Source organism: Oncorhynchus mykiss, chromosome 11 (genome assembly GCF_057628025.1).
Source record: "Oncorhynchus mykiss isolate SJ-2025 chromosome 11, ASM5762802v1, whole genome shotgun sequence".
NCBI lineage: Eukaryota > Metazoa > Chordata > Actinopteri > Salmoniformes > Salmonidae > Oncorhynchus > Oncorhynchus mykiss.
In genome coordinates this window covers 70,927,501-70,949,697 of record NC_143032.1, presented here as the reverse complement: position 1 = coordinate 70,949,697, position 22,197 = coordinate 70,927,501, and the positions used below count along the sequence as shown (strand labels likewise).

General features: G+C 46.1%; 1 protein-coding gene across 7 annotated transcripts in view; it reads left to right on the top strand.

Annotated features, from left to right (window-relative positions):
• Window positions 1–22,197, top strand: part of LOC110535102 (dedicator of cytokinesis protein 8) — a 79,930-nt gene that overhangs the window by 34,724 nt on the left and 23,009 nt on the right. For 4 of the 7 annotated variants that reach the window (XR_016484672.1, XR_016484674.1, XM_036936203.2 and 1 more), the window contains 25 exons: window positions 4,059–4,208; window positions 4,923–5,003; window positions 5,094–5,253; window positions 5,387–5,520; window positions 6,335–6,428; window positions 6,722–6,884; window positions 8,085–8,205; window positions 8,319–8,389; window positions 8,530–8,674; window positions 9,169–9,270; window positions 10,628–10,723; window positions 10,870–11,104; window positions 11,466–11,627; window positions 12,065–12,240; window positions 13,027–13,122; window positions 14,083–14,178; window positions 15,911–16,060; window positions 16,236–16,349; window positions 17,117–17,272; window positions 18,370–18,506; window positions 18,735–18,898; window positions 20,365–20,516; window positions 21,536–21,721; window positions 21,852–21,978; window positions 22,166–22,197. The exon at window positions 22,166–22,197 is cut by the window's right edge and continues 53 nt beyond it. Coding sequence is in view for 4 of the 7 variants with exons in the window: in XM_036936203.2 (XP_036792098.1) it covers window positions 4,059–4,208; window positions 4,923–5,003; window positions 5,094–5,253; window positions 5,387–5,520; window positions 6,335–6,428; window positions 6,722–6,884; window positions 8,085–8,205; window positions 8,319–8,389; window positions 8,530–8,674; window positions 9,169–9,270; window positions 10,628–10,723; window positions 10,870–11,104; window positions 11,466–11,627; window positions 12,065–12,240; window positions 13,027–13,122; window positions 14,083–14,178; window positions 15,911–16,060; window positions 16,236–16,349; window positions 17,117–17,272; window positions 18,370–18,506; window positions 18,735–18,898; window positions 20,365–20,516; window positions 21,536–21,721; window positions 21,852–21,978; window positions 22,166–22,197 (3,300 nt within the window). In the remaining 3 variants the exon portion in view is untranslated. The remainder of the gene's footprint in view (window positions 1–4,058; window positions 4,209–4,922; window positions 5,004–5,093; window positions 5,254–5,386; window positions 5,521–6,334; window positions 6,429–6,721; window positions 6,885–8,084; window positions 8,206–8,318; window positions 8,390–8,529; window positions 8,675–9,168; window positions 9,271–10,627; window positions 10,724–10,869; window positions 11,105–11,465; window positions 11,628–12,064; window positions 12,241–13,026; window positions 13,123–14,082; window positions 14,179–15,910; window positions 16,061–16,235; window positions 16,350–17,116; window positions 17,273–18,369; window positions 18,507–18,734; window positions 18,899–20,364; window positions 20,517–21,535; window positions 21,722–21,851; window positions 21,979–22,165) is intronic. The other 3 variants (XR_016484673.1, XM_036936204.2, XM_090191064.1) reach the window with 1 other exon arrangement.

Below are 22,197 nucleotides of genomic sequence, written 5' to 3'. Positions count from 1 at the left end.
TTTGTTCCTCTAAAACGATGAGAAGGTAGGTGATAAGAGAGGACTTGAGGAAATGTAAGAAATAGAGGTCGACCGATTTATGATTTTTCAACGCCGATACCGAGGACCAAAAAAAGCCGATACCGATTAATCGGCCGATTTAATTTTTTTTTTTTAAAAATAAAATAAAATAAAAAAAAGAAATATATATATATATATATATAAAAAATAAAACATATTTATTTTTATTTGTAATAAGGACAATTACAACAATATTGAATGAACACTTATTTTAACTTAATATAATACATCAATAAAATCAATTTAGCCTCAAATAAATAAGGAAACATGTTCAATTTGGTTTAAATAATGCAAAAACAAAGTGTTGGAGAAGAAAGTAAAAGTGCAATATGTGCCATGTAAGAAAGCTAACGTTTAAGTTCCTTGCTCAGAACATGAGAACATATGAAAGCTGGTGGTTCCTTTTAACATGAGTCTTCAATATTCCCAGGTAAGAAGTTTTAGGTTGTAGTTATTATAGGAATTATAGGACTATTTTTCTCTATACAATTTGTATTTCTTATACCTTTGACTATTGGATGTTCTTATAGGGTCTTTAGTATTGCCAGTGTAACAGTATAGCTTCCGTCCCTCTCCTCGCTCCTACCTGGACTCGAACCAGGAACACATCGACAACTGCCACCCTTGAAGCAGCGTTACCCATGCAGAGCAAGGGGAACAACTACTCCAAGTCTCAGAGCGAGTGACGTTTGAAACGCTATTAGCGCGCATCCCGAGTTGATAGGCTTGAAGTCATAAACAGCACAATGCTTGAAGCACAGGGAAGAGCTGCTGGCAAAACGCACAAAAGTGCTGTTTGAAAGAATGCTTACGAGCCTGCTGGTGCCTACCATCGCTCAGTCAGACTGCTCTATCAAATCATAGACTTAATTATAACATAATAACAGACAGAAATACGAGCCGTAGGTCATTAATATGGTCGAATCCGGAAGCTATCATTTCGAAAACAAAACGTTTATTCTTTCAGTGAAATACGGAAACGTTCCGTATTTTATCTAATGGATGGCATCCCTAAGTCTAAATATTCCTGTTACATTGCACAACCTTCAATGTTATGTCATAATTACGTAAAATTCTGGCAAATTAGTTCGTAATGAGCCAGGTGGCCCAAACTGTTCCATATACCTTGACTCTGCATGCAATGAACGCAAGAGAAGTGACACAATTTCACCTGGTTAATATTGCCTGCTAACCTTTCTTTTAGCTAAATATGCAGGTTTAAAAATATATACTTCTGTGTATTGATTTTAAGAAAGGCATTGGTGTTTATGGTTATGTACACGTTGGAGCAACGACAGTCCTTTTTCACGAATACGCAACACATCGATTATATGCAACTCAGGACACGCTAGATAAACTAGTAATATCATCAACCATGTGTAGTTAACTAGTGATTATGGTTGACTGATTGATTGTTTTTTATAAGATAAGTTTGATTCTAGCTAGCACCTTACCTTGGCTTCTTACTGCATTTGTGTAACGGGCAGGCTCCTCGTGAGGCAGGTGGTTAGAGCGTTGGACTAGTTAACCATAAGGTTGCAAGATTGAATCCCCGAGCTGACGAGGTCAAATCTGTCGTTCTGCCCCTGAACAAGGTAGTTAACCCACCGTTCCTAGGCCGTCATTGAAAATATGAATGTAGGCCTCCCGGGTGGCGCAGTGGTCTAGGGCACTGTAAAAATAAAAAATACCTTGAAATAGGGCCGATTTCAAGTTTTCATAACAATCGGAAATCGGTATTTTTTATTTTTACGACTTTATTTAACGAGGCAAGTCAGTTAAGAACACATTCTTATTTTTATTATTATTATTATTATTTTTAATTTGACCCCCTTTTTCGTGGTATCCAAAGTAATTACTATCTTGTCTAATCGCTACAACTCCCGTACGGGCTCGGGAGAGACGAAGGTTGAAAGCCATGCGTCCTCGAAACACAACCCAACCAAGCCGCACTGCTTCTTAACACAGCGTGCATCCAACCCGGAAGCCAGCCGCACCAATGTGTCGGAGGAAACACCGTGCACCTGGCCGCCACAGCAATTCCGATTAATCGGTCGACCTCTAGTAAGAAATTGACATCCCTTTGTGAGATCTCTGCCTGGGACAGTTAGCATGTCACATCTATGACAGGCTGTATGCTGTATGATGATGAGTACAGGTAAAGTGTTACGAAACAGTCAATAATGACACTGCCGAGATGAATAATTTCTCATACACTTACAGAAAAGTGTTATTTTCTAACTTTGTATCCAGAATACCACAGAAATCCTAGAGCCAGAGTACTGTCTGTGTGGTATTACAGTAGGGATAGACTACTGTCTGTGTGATATTACAGTAGGGATAGACTACTGTCTGTGTGGTATTACAGTAGGGATAGACTACTGTCTGTGTGATATTACAGTAGGGATAGACTACTGTCTGTGTGATATTACAGTAGGGATAGACTACTGTCTGTGTGATATTACAGTAGGGACAGACTACTGTCTGTGTGGTATTACAGTAGAGACAGACTACTGTCTGTGTGGTATTACAGTAGAGACAGACTACTGTCTGTGTGGTATTACAGTAGGGATAGACTACTGTCTGTGTGATATTACAGTAGGGACAGACTACTGTCTGTGTGGTATTACAGTAGGGACAGAGTACTGTCTGTGTGGTATTACAGTAGGGACAGAGTACTGTCTGTGTGGTATTACAGTAGAGACAGACTACTGTCTGTGTGGTATTACAGTAGAGACAGACTACTGTCTGTGTGGTATTACAGTAGGGACAGACTACTGTCTGTGTGGTATTACAGTAGGGACAGACTACTGTCTGTGTGGTATTACAGTAGGGGCAGACTACTGTCTGCGTGGTATTACAGTAGGGACAGACTGCTGTCTGTGTGGTATTACGGTAGGGACAGACTACGGTCTGTGTGGTTTTACAGTAGGGACAGAGTACGGTCTGTGGTGTATTACAGTAGGGACAGACTACGGTCTGTGCGGTATTACAGTAGGGACAGACTACGGTCTGTGCGGTATTACAGTAGGGACAGACTACGGTCTGTGCGGTATAACAGTAGGGACAGACTACTGTCTGTGTGGTATAACAGTAGGGACAAACTACTGTCTGTGTGGTATTACAGTAGGGACAGACTACTGTCTGTGTGGTATAACAGTAGGGACAGACTACTGTCTGTGTGGTATTACAGTAGAGACAGACTACTGTCTGTGTGGTATTACAGTAGAGACAGACTACTGTCTGTGTGGTATAACAGTAGGGACAGACTACTGTCTGTGTGGTATTACAGTAGGGACAGACTACTGTCTATGTGGTATTACAGTAGGGACAGACTACTGTCTGTGTGGTATTACAGTAGAGACAGACTACTGTCTGTGTGGTATAACAGTAGGGACAGACTACTGTCTGTGTGGTATTACAGTAGGGACAGACTACTGTCTATGTGGTATTACAGTAGGGACAGACTACTGTCTGTGTGGTATTACAGTAGGGACAGACTACTGTCTGTGTGGTATAACAGTAGGGACAGACTACTGTCTGTGTGGTATTACAGTAGGGACAGACTACGGTCTGTGTGGTATTACAGTAGGGCCAGTGTACTGTCTGTGTGATGGTGATTTAGAGTAGAGCTCTCAGCTGGGTGAGGGAATGGGTTCAACAGCACTCTGTATGGTGACCAGTCTCTTATATAACATGGGTCAGAAGCCTGTCGGACACAAACCAGCTGGAACGTAGGATGAGGAAAAAGGCCTGTGTCCCTATACTAATTCCTATACGGGAATTAGTTCATTAGGGCACACCATTGCGTTTGCAACGGAAATTGTAAATGAGCGTTTCTTGTTGGACAAGTTCAGGTAGTCTCTCCACTATTTCTGTAATTTTTTTCCGGTTGGTGCCTCTCCAGCCATATGATCTACCATGAGATGAATGGACACTCATGTAATCCACCACTAAGATGAACTCTAACGCTGACCCTCTCTGTTTGACTTCCTCAGATATCCGAGAACTTCTACTGTGATCTGAACTCAGACCAGTTTAAAGGGTTCCTGAAACCCCACACGCCACAGACGGACCACTCCACCCTCTCCCGAGCAGCCATCTTCTCCATCACATACCCCTCCCCAGACATCTACCTGGTCATCAAGGTAAGATACCCATCTCACCTACCTGCACCTATCTGCAGTACTTGCTTGTTCAGGTAATACACACGTCTGTACGGCACCTACAGTATCTACAGTTGCTGGTCAATATGGTGAACACTATAGAACTAAATATATGCCATTTTAACAGAAGCTTTTATCCAAAGTGACTTAACAGTAGTGTACTGCCTGCATACATTTTCATATGGTTGGCCCCAGCTGGAATTGAACCCACAGCCCTGACGTGTCTACCTCCTCACACATATTACCTATGGTGCCCCTATCAATCTGTGGGTAACGTAGCATACAGTAGGCAACTCTCCATAGATCCCTGTGTACAGTATTAGCTTGGACACCTCTGTGTCCTGGCTGTGGTACAGAGTGATGTACCTCTGTGTCCTGGCTGTGTTACAGAGTGTTGTACCTCTGTGTCCTGGCTGTGTTTCAGAGTGTTGTACCTCTGTGTCCTGGCTGTGTTTCAGAGTGATGTACCTCTGTGTCCTGGCTGTGTTTCAGAGTGATGTACCTCTGTGTCCTGGCTGTGTTTCAGAGTGATGTACCTCTGTGTCCTGGCTGTGGTACAGAGTGATGTACCTCTGTGTCCTGGCTGTGGTACAGAGTGATGTACCTCTGTGTCCTGGCTGTGGTACAGAGTGTTGTACCTCTGTGTCCTGGCTTTGTTTCAGAGTGATGTACCTCTGTGTCCTGGCTGTGTTTCAGATAGAGAAGGTGCTGCAGCAGGGAGAGATCAGTGACTGTGCGGAACCATACATGGTCATGAAGGAGACGGACTCAGCAAAGGTAGAGTGCCATGATGACACACACACACACACACACACACAGACATAGCTATAGGTTCTAATTGTGGTTATGTGTGGTTCCCTGGGTCAGAACAAGGAGAAGCTGGAGAAGCTGCGTAATCAGTCTGAGATGTTCTGTCAGAGACTTGGTCGCTACCGCATGCCCTTTGCCTGGGCTACAGTCAACATCATGAACGTCATCAGCACCGCCACACTGGACCGAGACACCACCGACTCTGACAGCCTCAACGGTAGGTGTGGGTGTGTGTGTGTGTGCGCGTGCGTGCGTGCGCGATAAGCTGGTTAACTCTGGCGCCCAAGGCTTGTTTAATCTTACTTTACTTTTCTGTACCTGACTTGACTGACCTCTCCTCCCCTATCCAGGTAAATCCAGCAGTCTGGAAAAGAGAGGTCAGTTGCCCAGGAGGAACTCAGAGAGGTTCGGTACCATGGAAGACCAGTGTAACATGTCTGCCTTCAAACCTGCTACCATCACCATCAGCACCTTCTGCAAGCAGGTCTGACCACATGCACTAGAGAAAACAACACACTCTACAATATAAACATCGATCCAGCGACATAAGCATCACTAAGCTCAGAGAATCTCTTAGACAGAGAATCTCTTAGACAGAGAATCTCTTAGACAGAGAATCTCTTAGACAGAGAATCTCTTAGACAGAGAATCTCTTAGACAGAGCATGTCTTAGACAGAGCATGTCTTAGACAGAGCATGTCTTAGACAGAGCATGTCTTAGACAGAGCATGTCTTAGACAGAGCATGTCTTAGACAGAGCATCTCTTAGACAGAGAATCTCTTAGACAGAGAATCTCTTAGACAGAGAATGTCTTAGAGAATGCTTAACCTTGTGGATATCGCCTCGAGACAAGGCATTCTTTCATTCCACACATAATCCACAGAGCAGACACCTGATAAGACCTGGCCAGGTATCATATAGACATACCATACATTCTCCAACAAGGGTGCATTTTTCCTTCCTACTAGCGACTGTGGAGAGTTGATCTCATAACAACAGTTTGTTGCACTGCTCAATATGTCACCTTCCTATGAAGTTGATGGAAAAGACAGCAATATGTCACATTCCTATGAAGTTGATGGAAAAGACAGCAATATGTCACCTTCCTATGAAGTTGATGGAAAAGACAGCAATATGTCACCTTCCTATGAAGTTGATGGAAAAGAGGAAAGAAGTCTGCTGTGCAACACTACAAATTCACAATGTTTAATTCTGAGGTGTTCAGAGACATTATATCACTGTATCTTGTACACAAAGACATGTTCATTTGACTAAACTGGACCCTGCTTTGTTTAAGGAGGGGGACCGTCTGAGTGATGAGGACTTGTTTAAGTTCCTGGCAGACATCAAGAAGTTCTCATCCCTGCAGAGAAGAATTAAAACCATACCAGGTGATCCGCTATTCAACCACACAGCAAGACCTGGGTGTCTGTGTGCTGTTTCATTCCATTCAACCCAACAACTAGTGACTAGAATGTCCCATTTCTAAGAACAAGTGTCTGTTTTATCTGGGTTTAAGTGACTTCATGCATTTAAATTAGCTGAATATGCTATTTTGTATAATTCAGAATCAATTGCTTATAGTGGTGAAAACCTGTGGGACTGAACTTTCTCATATTTACCTACTTTGGAATAATTCTGAATGAACATAGTTTCAGACTGTATTTGACTTGATCTATTTTAGGTACAATAAGACTAGATGTGACTCCGGTCCATGACAACCCAGTGGCCTGTCTGTCTACTGAGCTGATCCCAGTCAAACCACTGGCTGAGAAGAACGTCCGACCTGTCAAAGAGGTGTTGGAGTTCCCCTCCAGCGAGGTCTATGTTCCACACAGCACTTACAGGTGAGCACACACACATGTGTCGATGCATACCACACACACAGACTGCACAAAAGCATTTACACACATGTGTCGATGCATACCACACACACAGACTGCACAAAAGCATTTACAGGTTAGTACACTCACTCAATTCTCCTGAAACCACTTTTTGAATATTGCATATTCTGCATATTCTCCTCAAAGCTTTAGTTTGACTGCATGGATTTACCATAGCACATCGCTTCAAGCAGTGTAAACAGGTGGGCCAGGTTCATGACTTACTAGTGTAGTAGTATCTGTCTCCATGCTAAGCACCATGTACACATGTCCCTTCATGTGAGCTTTACACATGTTAGACAGTCATGAAGGTATTTAACACAGCACATACTGTAGCTTCAGGCCTTCTATTTTCCATCAATGTCCTGAACAGGTTTGCTGGGACTTCTACAACCAGTCTGACCTGACACAACCCCCAATGCTGTCAACATTTCACTCCTTCCTCCTCACTGCTCGCTAGATGAACACTGTGTCCCAAATGGCACCCTATTACCTATAGGGCTCTGTTCAAAAGTAGTCCACTATACAGGGAACAGGGTGCCGTTTGGGACACAGGCTAAGAGTGTGTCTCCTGTCTCGGGACAGATGACTACATTGTTACATAGTTTTTAATCTCACACTAATGTTCACACCACATCTGGTTCATTGGTAAGACTAGTTTTCAGGCCCACGTGGTGTATTGTGTAATATCATGCATTTGTTAGCTTCACCAGGTGCCATCTAGTGGTGTAGTATGGATGTGTTTCATCTAACTCTGAATAGGAGTTGTGGTGCTGATAGAAGATGGTCATATCCTGACCACCTGACCAGGAAGAACTCTGGGCACTGACGTTTACCAGGCTATACTTAGGGCTTGGGCTGCTGATTTGTGGAGGCATGAACTAGTGGGAGTTTCCACCATATTTCTTATACCAGTCATTTTGTTTTCGAATCAGTGAAGGGAAGTGAACAAGTGCATATTTTGGGAGGAAGGAGAGGTGGAGTTTGTCCTCACCTGGTACTCTCTACAGTGACCACATCATTCCTTTCATCGTTAGGAAGTCATTTGAGTATGCAGTGCTGTAAACAGAAAAATAACCATCTCTCTCCCTCTCTTTTACCATCTCTCTCCCTCCCTTTGTCTCTCTTCTCTCTCCCTTTCCCTCCCTTTCCCTCTCTCTCCAGGAACCTGCTCTATGTATACCCCCAGCGACTCAACTTTGTCAACAGGCTGACTTCAGGAGGAAGGAATATCACTATTAAAATCCAGTTTATGAGTGGAGAAGACCCCAGCTGTGTGATGCCTGTGAGTTTCTCACACACACACACACACACACACACACACACACTCACCCATGTTGCTGTGACATTGTACAACATGGTTTCATTGAGTTTACTCTGCTTTCTTTTTCCTCGTAGGTCATTTTTGGAAAATCGAATGGTCCTGAGTTTGTGCAGGAAGTATACACCCCAGTCACGTACCATAACAAGCAAGTGGATGCTATTTTAAATACTACATGCTAAATTACAATAACACAACTACGGCATAACATGCTACATTTTCTAATATAACAATCTAACCCTTTTTTTGTGTTGTCTCTGACCTCTGTCCTATGTGACTGTGCCTCAGGTCTCCAGACTTCTATGAGGAGGTGAAGATGGCTCTGCCTGCCAGGCTGACTGAGAGACACCACCTGCTGTTCACATTCTACCACATCAGCTGTCAACAGAAACAGAACCAGACTGGAGCCAGTGAGACACTCATAGGTTACTCTGTAAGTCTGACCCCTCATGCCTGGTCTCACCTGGGCCTATATTCATAAAGTGCCTCACAGTAGGAGTGCTGATCTAGGATCAGGTTTGCCCTGTCCAAGCAATCTTATTAATTGTGATCTAAAATCCTAAACTAATCCTAGAGCAGCACTCCAACTCTGAGACATAATGGCGGCATTTATTTGCTAATATTTGGGCGAAAGACCAGAATGGGGCTGCCTGTGTAATCTAATCTGATTGGTCAAAAGACCAATGATTGACAAAAGATCAGAATTAGGCTGCCTGTGTAAACCCTGCCTTTATGAATATGGGTCCTGGTCTCATCTGAACGTGCAGATACTCTACTGAACATGGTGCTGGTTATTTATGATCAATATACTAGTAAGTGATTCTTCTCAATGATGTGGCGAGGTAGATGCGTCCCCCCCTGTATGTATTTGTTCGTTGTCAATGTTTGCTGTGGCTGATCTTCTGTCTATCCCCCTGTGTACTGTAGTGGCTGCCTATACTGAGTACTGACAGACTACAGACTGGTCAGTACTGCCTCCCTATCGCCCTGGACAGATTGCCTGTCAACTACTCACTGCACTCACCTGAGGTAACATTCATTTGGCCATTTCACTTCTCCAGACAACAGTTTAACATAAGTTGTATCACAAAAATGTTAAGAGTGGAGTGGCTCCCCCTGGGGGAGAAAATATCACTTTCATGTACCTTTAATTAATTTGTTGATGTACTGATTTATTGATTGGGTTTAGATGGCAACAGACATGATATCTCTGCAGAACATTCGCCCTCTCTCTGCAGAACATTCCCCCTCTCTCTGCAGAACATTCCCCCTCTCTCTGCAGAACATTCCCTCTCTCTCTGCAGAACATTCGCCCTCTCTCTGCAGAACATTCCCCCTCTCTCTGCAGAACATTCCCCCTCTCTCTGCAGAACATTCCCTCTCTCTCTGCAGAACATTCCCTCTCTCTCTGCAGAACATTCCCTCTCTCTCTGCAGAACATTCCCCCTCTCTCTGCAGAACATTCCCCCACTCTCTGCAGAACATTCCCCCTCTCTCTGCAGAACATTCCCCCTCTCTCTGCAGAACATTCACCCTCTCTCTGCAGAACATTCGCCCTCTCTCTGCAGAACATTCGCCCTCTCTCTGCAGAACATTCGCCCTCTCTCTGCAGAACATTCGCCCTCTCTCTGCAGAACATTCGCCCTCTCTCTGCAGAACATTCCCCCTCTCTCTGCAGAACATTCCCTCTCTCTCTGCAGAACATTCCCTCTCTCTGCAGAACATTCCCCCTCTCTCTGCAGAACATTCCCCCTCTCTCTGCAGAACATTCCCCCTCTCTCTGCAGAACATTCCCCCTCTCTCTCTGCAGAACATTCTCTCTCTCTCTGCAGAACATTCTCTCTCTCTCTGCAGAAGATTCCCTCTCTCTCTGCAGAACATTCTCTCTCTCTGCAGAACATTCTCCCTCTTTCTGCAGAACATTCCCCCTGTCTCTCTGCAGAACATTCCCCCTCTCTCTCTGCAGAACATTCCCCCTGTCTCTCTGCAGAACATTCCCCCTGTCTCTCTGCAGAACATTCCCCCTGTCTCTCTGCAGAACATTCCCCCTCTCTCTCTGCAGAACATTCCCCCTCTCTCTCTGCAGAACATTCCCCCTCTCTCTCTGCAGAACATTCCCCCTCTCTCTCTGCAGAACATTCCCCCTCTCTCTCTGCAGAACATCCCCTCTCTCTCTGCAGAACATTCTCCCCCAGGTTCTTAATATGCCAATCTTTCTCTCTGCAGAACATTCCCTCTCTCTCTGCAGAACATTCTCCCTCAGGTTCTTAATATGCCAATCTTTCTCTCTGCAGAACATTCTCCCTCAGGTTCTTAATATGCAAATCTTTCTCTCTGCAGAACATTCTCCCTCAGGTTCTTAATATGCCAATCTTTCTCTCTGCAGAGGATTACCCCTCAGGTTCCTCCAGTCAAGTGGATGGAAAGTCACAAAGGAGTTTTCAACCTGGAGATACAGGCTGTGTCCTCAGTACACACACAGGTAAGTCTAACACACACACACACACACACACACACACACACACACACACACACACACACACACACACACACACACACACACACACACACACACACACACACACACACACACTATGTAGTCATTTATTTACACCTCCCCCTCCCCAGGACAACCACTTGGAGCGTTTCTTCACATTGTGCCATGCCCTGGAGGGTGGAGTGACGTTCCCTCTCCGGGTTCGGGAAGAGAAGATTCCGGAGAACAAGCTGGAGCATGAGCTGAAGCTGAGCATCATCTCCCTGTCGTCCTCCAGACTAGAACCTCTGGTCCTCTACCTCCATCTGGTCTTAGATAAACTGTTCACCCTCATCATGCAGCCCATGGTCATCGCTGGACAAACAGGTATCTATAGGGACATGTCACCAGGGCTTTCAGACAGACGGGTATCTATAGGGACATGTCACCAGGGCTTTCAGACAGACGGGGTACCTAATAGGGACATGTCACCAGGGCTTTCAGACAGAAGGGTATCTATAGGGACATGTCACCAGGGCTTTCAGACAGACGGGTATCTATAGGGACATGTCACCAGGGCTTTCAGACAGACGGGGTACCTAATAGGGACATGTCACCAGGGCTTTCAGACAGACGGGTATCTATAGGGACATGTCACCAGGGCTTTCAGACAGACAAGTAGTGTGACCTGATAGGTTTGAGACGTGTTTTGTTGTAACTAACTGTGTGTGTGTGTTTTATTTCCTAGCCAACCTGGCCCAGATAGCGTTTGAGTCAGTGGTGTCAATCGTCAACAGTCTCCACAACAGCCAAGAGTTGGCCAGGGACCAGCAGGGCAGGAACGGTCTCTTAGCAACATACCTGTACTGGGTGTTCCGTCTGCCTGACTCCAATGAGCTCCTTAACACAGGTAGGAAGGAACCACCGGACACGTTGTCATGGTGATGTGACTGTATGGACAGTCTAACTTGTGAAGAGAATGGACATAGTGGTATTTGCGCTACAGGAATGTGCTCAGCTGAACACCCGAACTGTAGATACGTTGCATGAAACAGAAGTCACTGAAATGAAGGGGAACTGTGTAATTACATCAATACAATGCTATAGTAGTGCAGATCTGTGCAACTAAGGTAACGTGTAACCAGGTAGATCATGCCAGTGACAAGGTTGCTCTCCCAAAAGTGTGGTTGGTGCGTAACACCTGTGAATAAAGATAGATAGTGTGATGGGTCCGCAAGCAAAACGATGTTGCAGAAAGTTTCAACTTAATGACCTTCTTCAGTGTGCAGGTGAAGTGTGGCGTTCAGGTCGATCATCCAGTGACATGGTTCTCCCCTGTGTGCCCAGGTCCAGGGGGTGTGGTACCTCCCACTGAGGGCCGCTACAGTACTATGGGGCGGGCCTCGGCCAGCACAGTAGGAACCATGTTACTGCAGTCCCGGCTCCGCAGCAGCAGCAACCCTGACATCCCTGCCCCACACAGTGCAGAAGACACAGAGGTGAAAAACATCCTGTCAGCTAAGGTACTGCTACAGATACAGGGTCGTGGTTGTGTGGGTAACACTGGATGTTCAAATCCCGAGTCCACTGCTCACACTTTGTCTCCTCTTAAAGGACACTGAGCATGCTAGCTGTTACCATAGACTTCCAGTCATTCCTCTAAAGCTAGTTAGTAATTGCGCTAAGTGAGCAACTTCCTTCAAACTGCACACAGACATACAAATGAAATCCACGAGTTCATCGGACTCTGGAGAAGTAGATTCAATTCCAAAATCCCAAAGTATCCCTTTAACTCGTGAATCTCTACTCGTCTTTTAAAAAAGGTGGGAAAAGGTACTGCTACACTAAAGACAGTCAATGAACATCCTCTGTCATGAGCCTGCCACAAACACAGAGTCAATGAACATCCTCTGTCATGAGCCTGCCACAAACACAGAGTCAATGAACATCCTCTGTCATGAGCCTGCCACAAACACATGTTGTTACTGTAGCTACATCCTCTAGCATATCCTCTGACTGTTTGTTGGTTTACAACACATCAGTACCTTCAAGGCTTTTTTGATATCCCCTGGGTCTATGGCTGTAGTGTAGACTCACTGGTTTTGGCCAACTAAAACCATGTCTGATTTCCAAATGGCTCCCCATGGACCATGGTCAAAGGTAGTGCACTATTTAGGAAACAGAGTGCAATTTGGGACCCACACACCACATCTGTTTGTCTCTGTGTGTCTGAAGCTACAATAGTCCAGATAGTCGAGTCAGATTCAGATTCTTCATGACCACCTTGTTGTTGCTGTCCTCTCCCTCAGGGCCAGAACAACCCAGGCAGTCGTATGTCGACCTATGTGGATGTGAGCAGCCACCCTCAGAGCTCTACGGGCGGGACCCGGCCCTCCAACAGAAAAGTAACTTTTACCAGAAAGATCCCGGGAATAAATGTCTTTATTCACCTCTGTGATGCCAACAGTCACCAGCAGAGGGCAGTGTGGCACTGAGCAGACCAGATCACCTACTGTAGCATGTAGACTTCCATAAAGTATCTTCCATATTTTCTTTATCTAGGCAAGTCGGTTAAGAACAAATTATTATTTACAATGACGGCCTAGGAACAGTGGGTTAACTGCCTTGTTCAGGGGCAGAATGACAGATTTTTACCTTGTCAGCTCAGGGATTCGATCTAGCAACCTTTCGGTTACTGGCCCAACGCTAGAACCACTAGGTTACCTGCCGCCCCATACTGGCCAAACACTGACCATAACATCCTCATTTGCATTCTGAGTAGAAGGTTCTATAAATGTCGAAGTAGGATGTTACATGGCAGCCAGTAAAATGTTAAATCTGTAACAGATAATGTGGATTTCTCTGCTGTCAGAGCGAACCACACGAGTATGTGAAATAGAACCTGAACATGGCATTGAACTGTGGGTCTACACAGTCACAAAGATTTAACAGAGATTAAACGTGTGTGTGTGTGTGTGTGCGCATTTCAAAATCACTCTGTTTTGAGGTGCTGTTCTTGTGTTTGCCGTGTTCAAATAAGACCAGACCCTTTGAAATGCTGTATCAGATTTCACTGGCTGGGTCACAGTGCATTTGACTAACTCTGGTTTGTGTTGAACTGAGGACTGTGGCACCAGCAGTCAGTCCGTCATTCAGTCAGTAAATACGTCTGTCTGTCTGTCTGAGTCTCTCTCCCTCTCTCTAATCTCTCTTTCTCTCTAACGCATAGGTTGTCATCCGCTAGAACACTGAGTCCAGGATTGATGTGGTCCTTTGAAGTAGTACACTGTGTTCTACATGTAGGTTACCAGACACTACTGTATTAGTGGTGGTAGTGACCCAAGGCTCTTTTTCTCCTTTGACAGCAGTTCCATGAAGAGTTGGCTCTACAGATTGTGGTCAGCACAGGAGTCTGCAGAGAGAACGCGTATAAATATGCCTGGTTCTTCTTTGAACTGTTGGTGAGTGTGTTCAATAAACTCTGAATGTACAAACATTAGGACGCCTCCCTAATATTGAGTTGCATCCCCTTTTGCCCTCAGAACAGCCTCAATTTATTAGGGCATGGACTCTGCAAGGTATCGAATACGTTCCACAGGGATGCTGGCCCATGTTGACTCCAATGCTTCCTACAGTAGTGTCAAGTTGGCTGGTAGTGGATCTCTACTCTGAACAGCTCGTTCCATCTCATCCCACAGATGATCAATTGGATTGAGATCTGGTGACTGGGCAGGCCACTGCAGTAAACTCAATTCACTGTCATGTTTGTGGAACCATTCCTGGACAATCCTAGCCTTGTGGCATGGGGCATTATACTACTGAAAAAATGTATTTGCAGACGGATACACTGCTGTCATGAAGGGATGCACCTGATTGGCGATGATGTTCAGATATCCTGTGGCAGTCAAACGTTGCTCCACTTTTATCAGGGGCCCAATGTATGCCCTGAAAACACACCCCACACCATCACACCACCACCAGCCTGTAATGTTAACACGCGGCATGATGGATGCACGTACTCGTGGTTTTCTCCATACCCTAGTATGATCCAGCAATGTTTTTCTAATTCTCCACTGTCCAGTGTTTTAGTTTCTTAGCCCACTGCAACCACATTTTCTTGGCTTTCTGCTGAAAGATGTGGAACGCAGCTGCCATACCCCATTCTGCCATACCCCATTCTGCCATACCCCATTCTGCCATACCCCATTCTGCCATACCCCATTCTGCCATACCCCATTCTGCCATACTCCATTCTGCCATACTCCATTCTGCCATACCCCATTCTGCCATACCCCATTCTGCCATATCCCATTCTGCCATACCCCATTCTGCCATACCCCATTCTGCCATACCCCATTCTGCCATACCCCATTCTGCCATACCCCATTCTGCCATATCCCATTCTGCCATACCCCATTCTGCCATACCCCATTCTGCCATACCCCATTCTGCCATACCCCATTCTGCCATACTCCATTCTGCCATACTCCATTCTGCCATACCCCATTCTGCCATATCCCATTCTGCCATATCCCATTCTGCCATATCCCATTCTGCCATATCCCATTCTGCCATATCCCATTCTGCCATTCCCATTCTGCCATACCCCATTCGTGTCAAGGTATGACAAGTTGTGCATTCAACCAATGTTGTACTGGACTGTCAGTTGACTAACTGGAGCCTGCCTGCTGCTCTGCACAATTCATGTCAACCTCTTTTGTCATCTTTCATCAATGACCTGTTTTCAACCACTGGCCTCCCGTTGTCTGGATGTCCTTTGGGTGGTGGACCATTGTTAATACACACAGAAAACTGTTGAGCGTGAAAAACCCAGTAGTGTTGTAGTTCTTGACACACTCAAACCGGTGCGCCTGGCACCTACTACCATACCCCGTTCAAAGGCACTTAAATATTTTGTCTTGCCCATTTACCGTCTGAATGGAGCACATACACAATCCATGTCTCAAAATATTTCTTTAACATGTCTCCTCCCCTTCATTTACACTGATTTGAAGTCGATTTAACAAGTGACTTCAATATGGGATCATAGCTTTCACCTGGATTTACCTGGTTAGTCTGTCATGGAAAGAGTAGATGTTCCTAATGTTTTCTACACTATCTATTTACTTTAATGGCAAAGAAGCTCTAGCATTTTTAGCTTAATTGTGTGTGTGTGTGTGTGTGTCCGTCCAGGTGAAGAGCATGGCCCAGCATGTGTCTCAGCTGGAGAAGCAAGACGTCCCTCGCAGGAGCCGCTTCTCAGACCGCTTCAAAGATGATGTCACAACCATCGTCTCTGTGGTTACTGCTGAGATAGGGACCATCCTGGTCAAACAGCAGAAGGTTAGTAATGATGTCATTATGAGCCTTTAGTAAACTTACAAACACTTTTTCAGAGACCCAATCTATCAAATCATCACTAAATGCAGTTTGCTTTTTATTTTTTATCCTGATGTCTCTAAGGAGACCATTGGCTGTTTTTAACTGAAATCATGTTTTTGTTTGTTTTTGTTGTTAGGAGTTGGAGCAGGCAGAGAAGGTGAACATCAGCCTGGCCTTCTTCCTGTATGACCTGCTGTCTCTCATGGACCGAGGCTTTGTCTTCATCTTGGTCAAAAACTACTGCAACCAGGTCACTACAACAATACACTACCCTAACCGCAAGACGCTACCCTAACCGCAAGACGCTACCCTAATCGCAAGACGCTACCCTAATCGCAAGACGCTACCCTAATCGCAAGACGCTACCCTAATCGCAAGACGCTACCCTAACCGCAAGACACTACCCTAACCGCAAGACGCTACCCTAACCATAAGACACTACCCTAACCATAAGACACTACCCTAACCATAAGACGCTACCCTAACCATAAGACGCTACCCTAACCGCAAGACGCTACCCTAACCGCAAGACGCTACCCTAACCGCAAGACGCTACCCTAACCGCAAGACGCTACCCTAACCGCAAGACGCTACCCTAACCGACAGACACTACCCTAACCGCAAGACACTACCCTAACCGCAAGACAATACCCTAACCACAAGACACTACCCTAACCATAAGACACTACCGCAAGACGCTACCCTAACCATAAGACACTACCCTAACCACAAGACACTACCCTAACCACAAGACACTACCCTAACCACAAGACACTACCCTAACCACAAGACACTACCCTAACCACAAGACACTACCCTAACCACAAGACACTACCCTAACCACAAGACACTACCGCAAGACGCTACAAAATATGGTAGTTACATGGTAGTTACATGAAGGATGTTGTCACTGCATAATTACAAAGGAGGTGACCAATTCCAGACTCTGATATGTCTCTGACCATATCCCATGTCAATAACCTAAGCTGACCTTAACCTACCCCCCCCCCTCCCCAGATGTCGACAAAGACCGTTTCCATGCCAACCCTGATTAGCATGCGATTGGAGTTCCTGCGTATCCTGTGCAGTCACGAGCACTACCTCAACCTCAGCCTTTACTTCAGTAGCCCTGCCTCTGCACCCGTCTCTCCATGCCCATCCATCTCCTCACAGGTCAGTTTGCACGTCAGTCAAAATCATATTGACCAGTCTCCAGCACTCACCTGACTTTGGGATTTCAAGTTATAGTGTAGTATGTTTAAGTAAGGTGGGTTCTCTCTCTCTGGCTTTAAATACTCTCTCTCCTTTTATATTCCAACCTCTTTCTCTCTTTCACTCTCACCGTCTCTCTCTCTCTCACCCATCTCCCTTTCTCTCCTCCGTCTCTCTCTCTCACCCGTCTCCCTTTCCTGTCTATCTCTCCCTCGTCTCTCTCTTTTTCTCTCTCCCCCCCGTCTCTCTCTCTCCTCCCCCGTCTCTCTCTCTCCTCCCCCGTCTCTCTCTCTCTCTCCTCCCCCGTCTCTCTCTCTCTCTCCTCCCCCGTCTCTCTCTCTCTCTCCTCCCCCGTCTCTCTCTCTCTCTCCTCCCCCGTCTCTCTCTCTCTCCTCCCCCGTCTCCCTCTCTCTCTCCTCCCCCGTCTCCCTCTCTCTCTCCTCCCCCGTCTCTCTCTCTCTCTCCTCCCCCGTCTCTCCCTCTCTCTCCTCCCCCGTCTCTCTCTCTCTCTCCTCCCCCGTCTCTCTCTCTCTCTCCTCCCCCGTCTCTCTCTCTCTCTCCTCCCCCGTCTCTCTCTCTCTCTCCTCCCCCGTCTCTCTCTCTCTCCTCCCCCGTCTCTCTCTCTCTCTCCTCCCGTCTCTCTCTCTCTCTCCTCCCCCGTCTCTCTCTCTCTCTCTCCTCCCCCGTCTCTCTCTCTCTCTCTCCTCCCCGTCTCTCTCTCTCTCCTCCCCCGTCTCTCTCTCTCTCCTCCCCCGTCTCTCTCTCTCCTCCCCCGTCTCTCTCTCTCTCCTCCCCCGTCTCTCTCTCTCTCCTCCCCCGTCTCTCTCTCTCTCCTCCCCCGTCTCTCTCTCTCTCCTCCCCCGTCTCTCTCTCTCTCCTCCTCCGTCTCTCTCTCTCTCCTCCTCCGTCTCTCTCTCTCTCCTCCTCCGTCTCTCTCTCTCTCCTCCCCCGTCTCTCTCTCTCTCCACCCCCGTCTCTCTCTCTCTCCTCCCCCGTCTCTCTCTCTCTCCTCCCCCATCTCTCCCTCTCTCTATCCTCCCCCGTCTCTCTCTCTGCAGAGCTCCAGTTCCTGTAGTTTCCAGGAGCAGAGGATCCTGGGGCTGTTTGAGCTGTCCCAGGAGTTTAAACAGCAGCACTACCTCGCTGGTCTACTGCTCACTGAGCTCAGCGCTGCACTGGACATGGAGTCAGAGGGGTTGGTACACACACAAACACACACACACACACACACACACACACACACACACACACACACACACACACACACACACACACACACACACACACACACACACACACCTCACTGCCCACAATCTCAGGAAACTGTGACATGGAATGTGAGGGGTCTGTCAACTACACACTGACACAAACAAAAATATGTGTGTGTGCTTATAAGATTGTGTGTGTGTGTGTGTGTGTGTAGGGGTAAGGTCCAGAAGAAGGCCATCAACGCCACCTACAGTCTGCTGTGTGCCCATGACCTGGACCAGCGCTGTACCCGTCCTGACGTCCGGGCCAAGGTGGCCACTCTCTACCTCCCCCTGGTGGGCATCATCATTGACTCCATCAACTACCTGGACTTCACAGGTACTGGCCTTGCCACATCCCATACCCACACCTATACCCTGCCCATTGGGACTTAATGTAGAGTCTGGCTAAGGAGTTGGTTGATTGGTTTGGAACTGGGTTGATGTGAACTGTGTTTAGAGAGCGTTTGGTGCAGGGCCGTGGCTGAGTGGTAACAATCATGGATTCAGAGCTATCTATCTAATAGAACTCAGAGGGTTTTCTTTAATGGAAGCTTCTCTAATGTCAAACATGTAAAGTATGGTGTTCTGCAGGGCAGCTCTCTAGGCCACCTACTCTTTTCTATTTTTACCAATGACCTGCCACTGGCATTAAACAAAGCCTGTGTGTCCATGTATGCTGATGATTCAACCATGTACGCATCGGTAAACACAGCTAATGAAGTCACTGAAACCCTTAACAAAGAGTTGCAGTCTGTTTTGGAATGGGTGGCCAGTAATAAACTGGTCCTGAACATCACTAAAACTAAGAGCATTGTATTTGGTACAAATCATTCCTTAAGTTCTAGACCTCAGTTGAATCTGGTAATGAATGGTGAGGCTGTTGATCAAGTTGAGGAGACTAAATTACTTGGCGTTACCTTAGATTGTAAACTGTCATGGTCAAAACATATAGATGCAATAGTGGTAAAAATGGGGAGAGGTCTAGCTGTAATAAAGAGATGCTCTGCTTTTGTTTGACACCACACTCCAAAAGCAAGTCCTGCAGGCTCTAGTTTTGTCTAATCTTGATTATTGTCCAGTCGTGTGGTCCAGTGCTGCAAGGAAAGAGCTAGTTAAGCTGCAGCTGGTCCAGAACAGAGCGGCACGTTTTGCTCTTCATTGTAATCAGGGGGCTGATATGAATGACTGCATCACTTCTTCTTTTAATAAGAAACAATGTGTTGAAAATCCCAAATTGTTTGCATAGTCAATTTACACACAGCTCTGACGCACACACTTACCCCACCAGACATGGCACCAGGGGTCTTTTCACAGTCCCCAAATCCAGAACAGATTCAAGAAAGCGTACAGTATTATATAGAGCCCTTATTGCATGGAACTTCCTTCCATCTCATATTGCTCAAATAAACAGCAAACCTGGTTTAAAAAAACAGATAAAGCAACACCTCGCGGAGTAACGCCTCTCCACTATTTGACCTAGATAGTTTGTGTGTATGCATTGATATGTAGGCTGCGTGTGCCTTTAATTTTTTTTTACGTAGCTCTGTCGTTGAGCTGTTCCTGTCTATTGATGTTCTGTATTATGTCATTCTGTATTATGTCATGTTTCATGTGGACCCCAGGAAGAGGAGCTGCTGCTTTTGCAACAGCTAATGGGGATCCAAATAAAATACCCCCAAAATCTTTGCTCTCAACAAATGTGACTCCCCACCATAGTCTCCCCTTCAAACCTTCAAACCTTCTCCCCTTTCAACCTATCTCCTTAGTAACTTCTGTGTATTTGACACTTGTGTGTCTCCGTAGTGTCCGAGGCTCGCGGAGGGAAGAGCAAGACCGGAGGGTCAGACGAAGACCCCGACAACATCCCGCCCATTAATCAGTCTATTGCTATGGCAATCGCCGGCAATCCCTTCAACACCTTGGCGAGGAATGCCCTGGCTTCCATGGCGTCTGTGGTAAGGCTGTAGGAATGTTGCCATGGTTTTGTATCAGTAGGACTCTTCTTTCACCTCCAAGCACATACTGTATGTTTGGGTTCCTCCATCAGACCTGAATTAAGTTAGCTTTTTAAAATGATTCATTCACAATTTCAATTAGAGTAGTAAATTCCTTGCTCTGTGCGTGCGCTTGTGTGCGTGTGCGCGTATGTGTGTGTGTGTGCACGCATCCACAAGGGGGCGGTGGTGTAGTAGGTGTGCTGCTGTGAGGTAGACTGATGAGCTGTCGGAAGCACACACACACACCATCCATTATGAGATGCCAGCTCTCTTTCTCTATTGCTCTATCTCTCTCTCTCACACACACACACACACACACACACACACACACACACACCCTGGGAGATGCTTTATGGGCAGGAATTATCATCATAAGTGAACTGGGCTGTGCTGAGAGACACACACATCCATCAAATGTAGCCACGGCAACCACACAGCCACAGAACACCCTCCCTCTGTCTCTCCTATTATACTTTGGCTGTGCTAGATGGATGTATGCCCTATGCACAATGCGAACTGTAGTTATTTTATTTTTTTACAGTTTTGAAAAGTGTTTAACATATTGACATTGAACTCAAGTCGAGGCCTTAAGCCTGCCATTTGAGTAATAGCATCTATGGAATCAGTAGGAGTTTAATGGTTGTCTTCATCAGAGGTCCCAATTAACTTTGTGTAATAGTGTTACTCAATGGTAGACATCAATCACTGGTCTGTATGGAATATTCATCAAACTCAACCTCTGAATTACATGTAGTACCTGTGGAGAGCCTTGGCAGCGGCTAATTGGGATCCCAATAAAATACAAGAACCCGTAAACCACACTATACTACAGTATGTCTCTGTCCACTCTAAAGTATACAGTATGTCTCTGTCCACTCTAAAGTATACAGTATGTTTCTGTCCACTCTAAAGTAAAGTATACAGTATCTCTGTCCACTCTAAAGTATACAGTATGTCTCTGTCTCTCTCCTCTGTAGCAGTCTGCTAAGGCAGTGGCCACCCTGTCAGCAGAGACCAGTCGTAACCTGCTGCTGTGTTTCCTGTGGGTGATGAAGAACGCTGAGAGGAGTCTGATCCAGCGCTGGACTGTAGACATGCCCTCAGCACAGCTCAACAGACTGCTAGAACTACTCACCATCTGTGTTTCCTGCTTTGAGTACAGGGTAAGTGTATCTGTGCCCTGCATGGTGTATATGCCTAATTAATGTCTGTAAATAGGACAGAAATGTGTGTGTTATTCTCACTGTGCTTGTGCGTGCATGCCTTCACGCATTGTGTGTGTGTGTTGTGCAGGGGAAGCGGAGCAGTGATAAGGTGAGCACGCAGGCCTTACAGAAGTCTCAGCAGGCCAAGATGCAGCTGGAGGACTCCCTACTGAGGGGCATCGGAGCCCGGGGGGAAATGATGCGACGGGCTGGAGGTCAGTACCACCCACCACTCTGTCTGATTGATGAAAAGCAGCTACATGCACAGTACACGACTTAGAAGTATATCTCCTGAAAAGCAGCTCTGAGTAGCTGAAAAGGGAACGATGGCACTCCTAAGCTGCTTTTTGATTGGACGAGAGCCTGCCTGCCCTTTTTAGCTCTGACCTTTGACCCTGACAGGAAGTGACCGTGCAGGTCAGAGAGTGAACCTG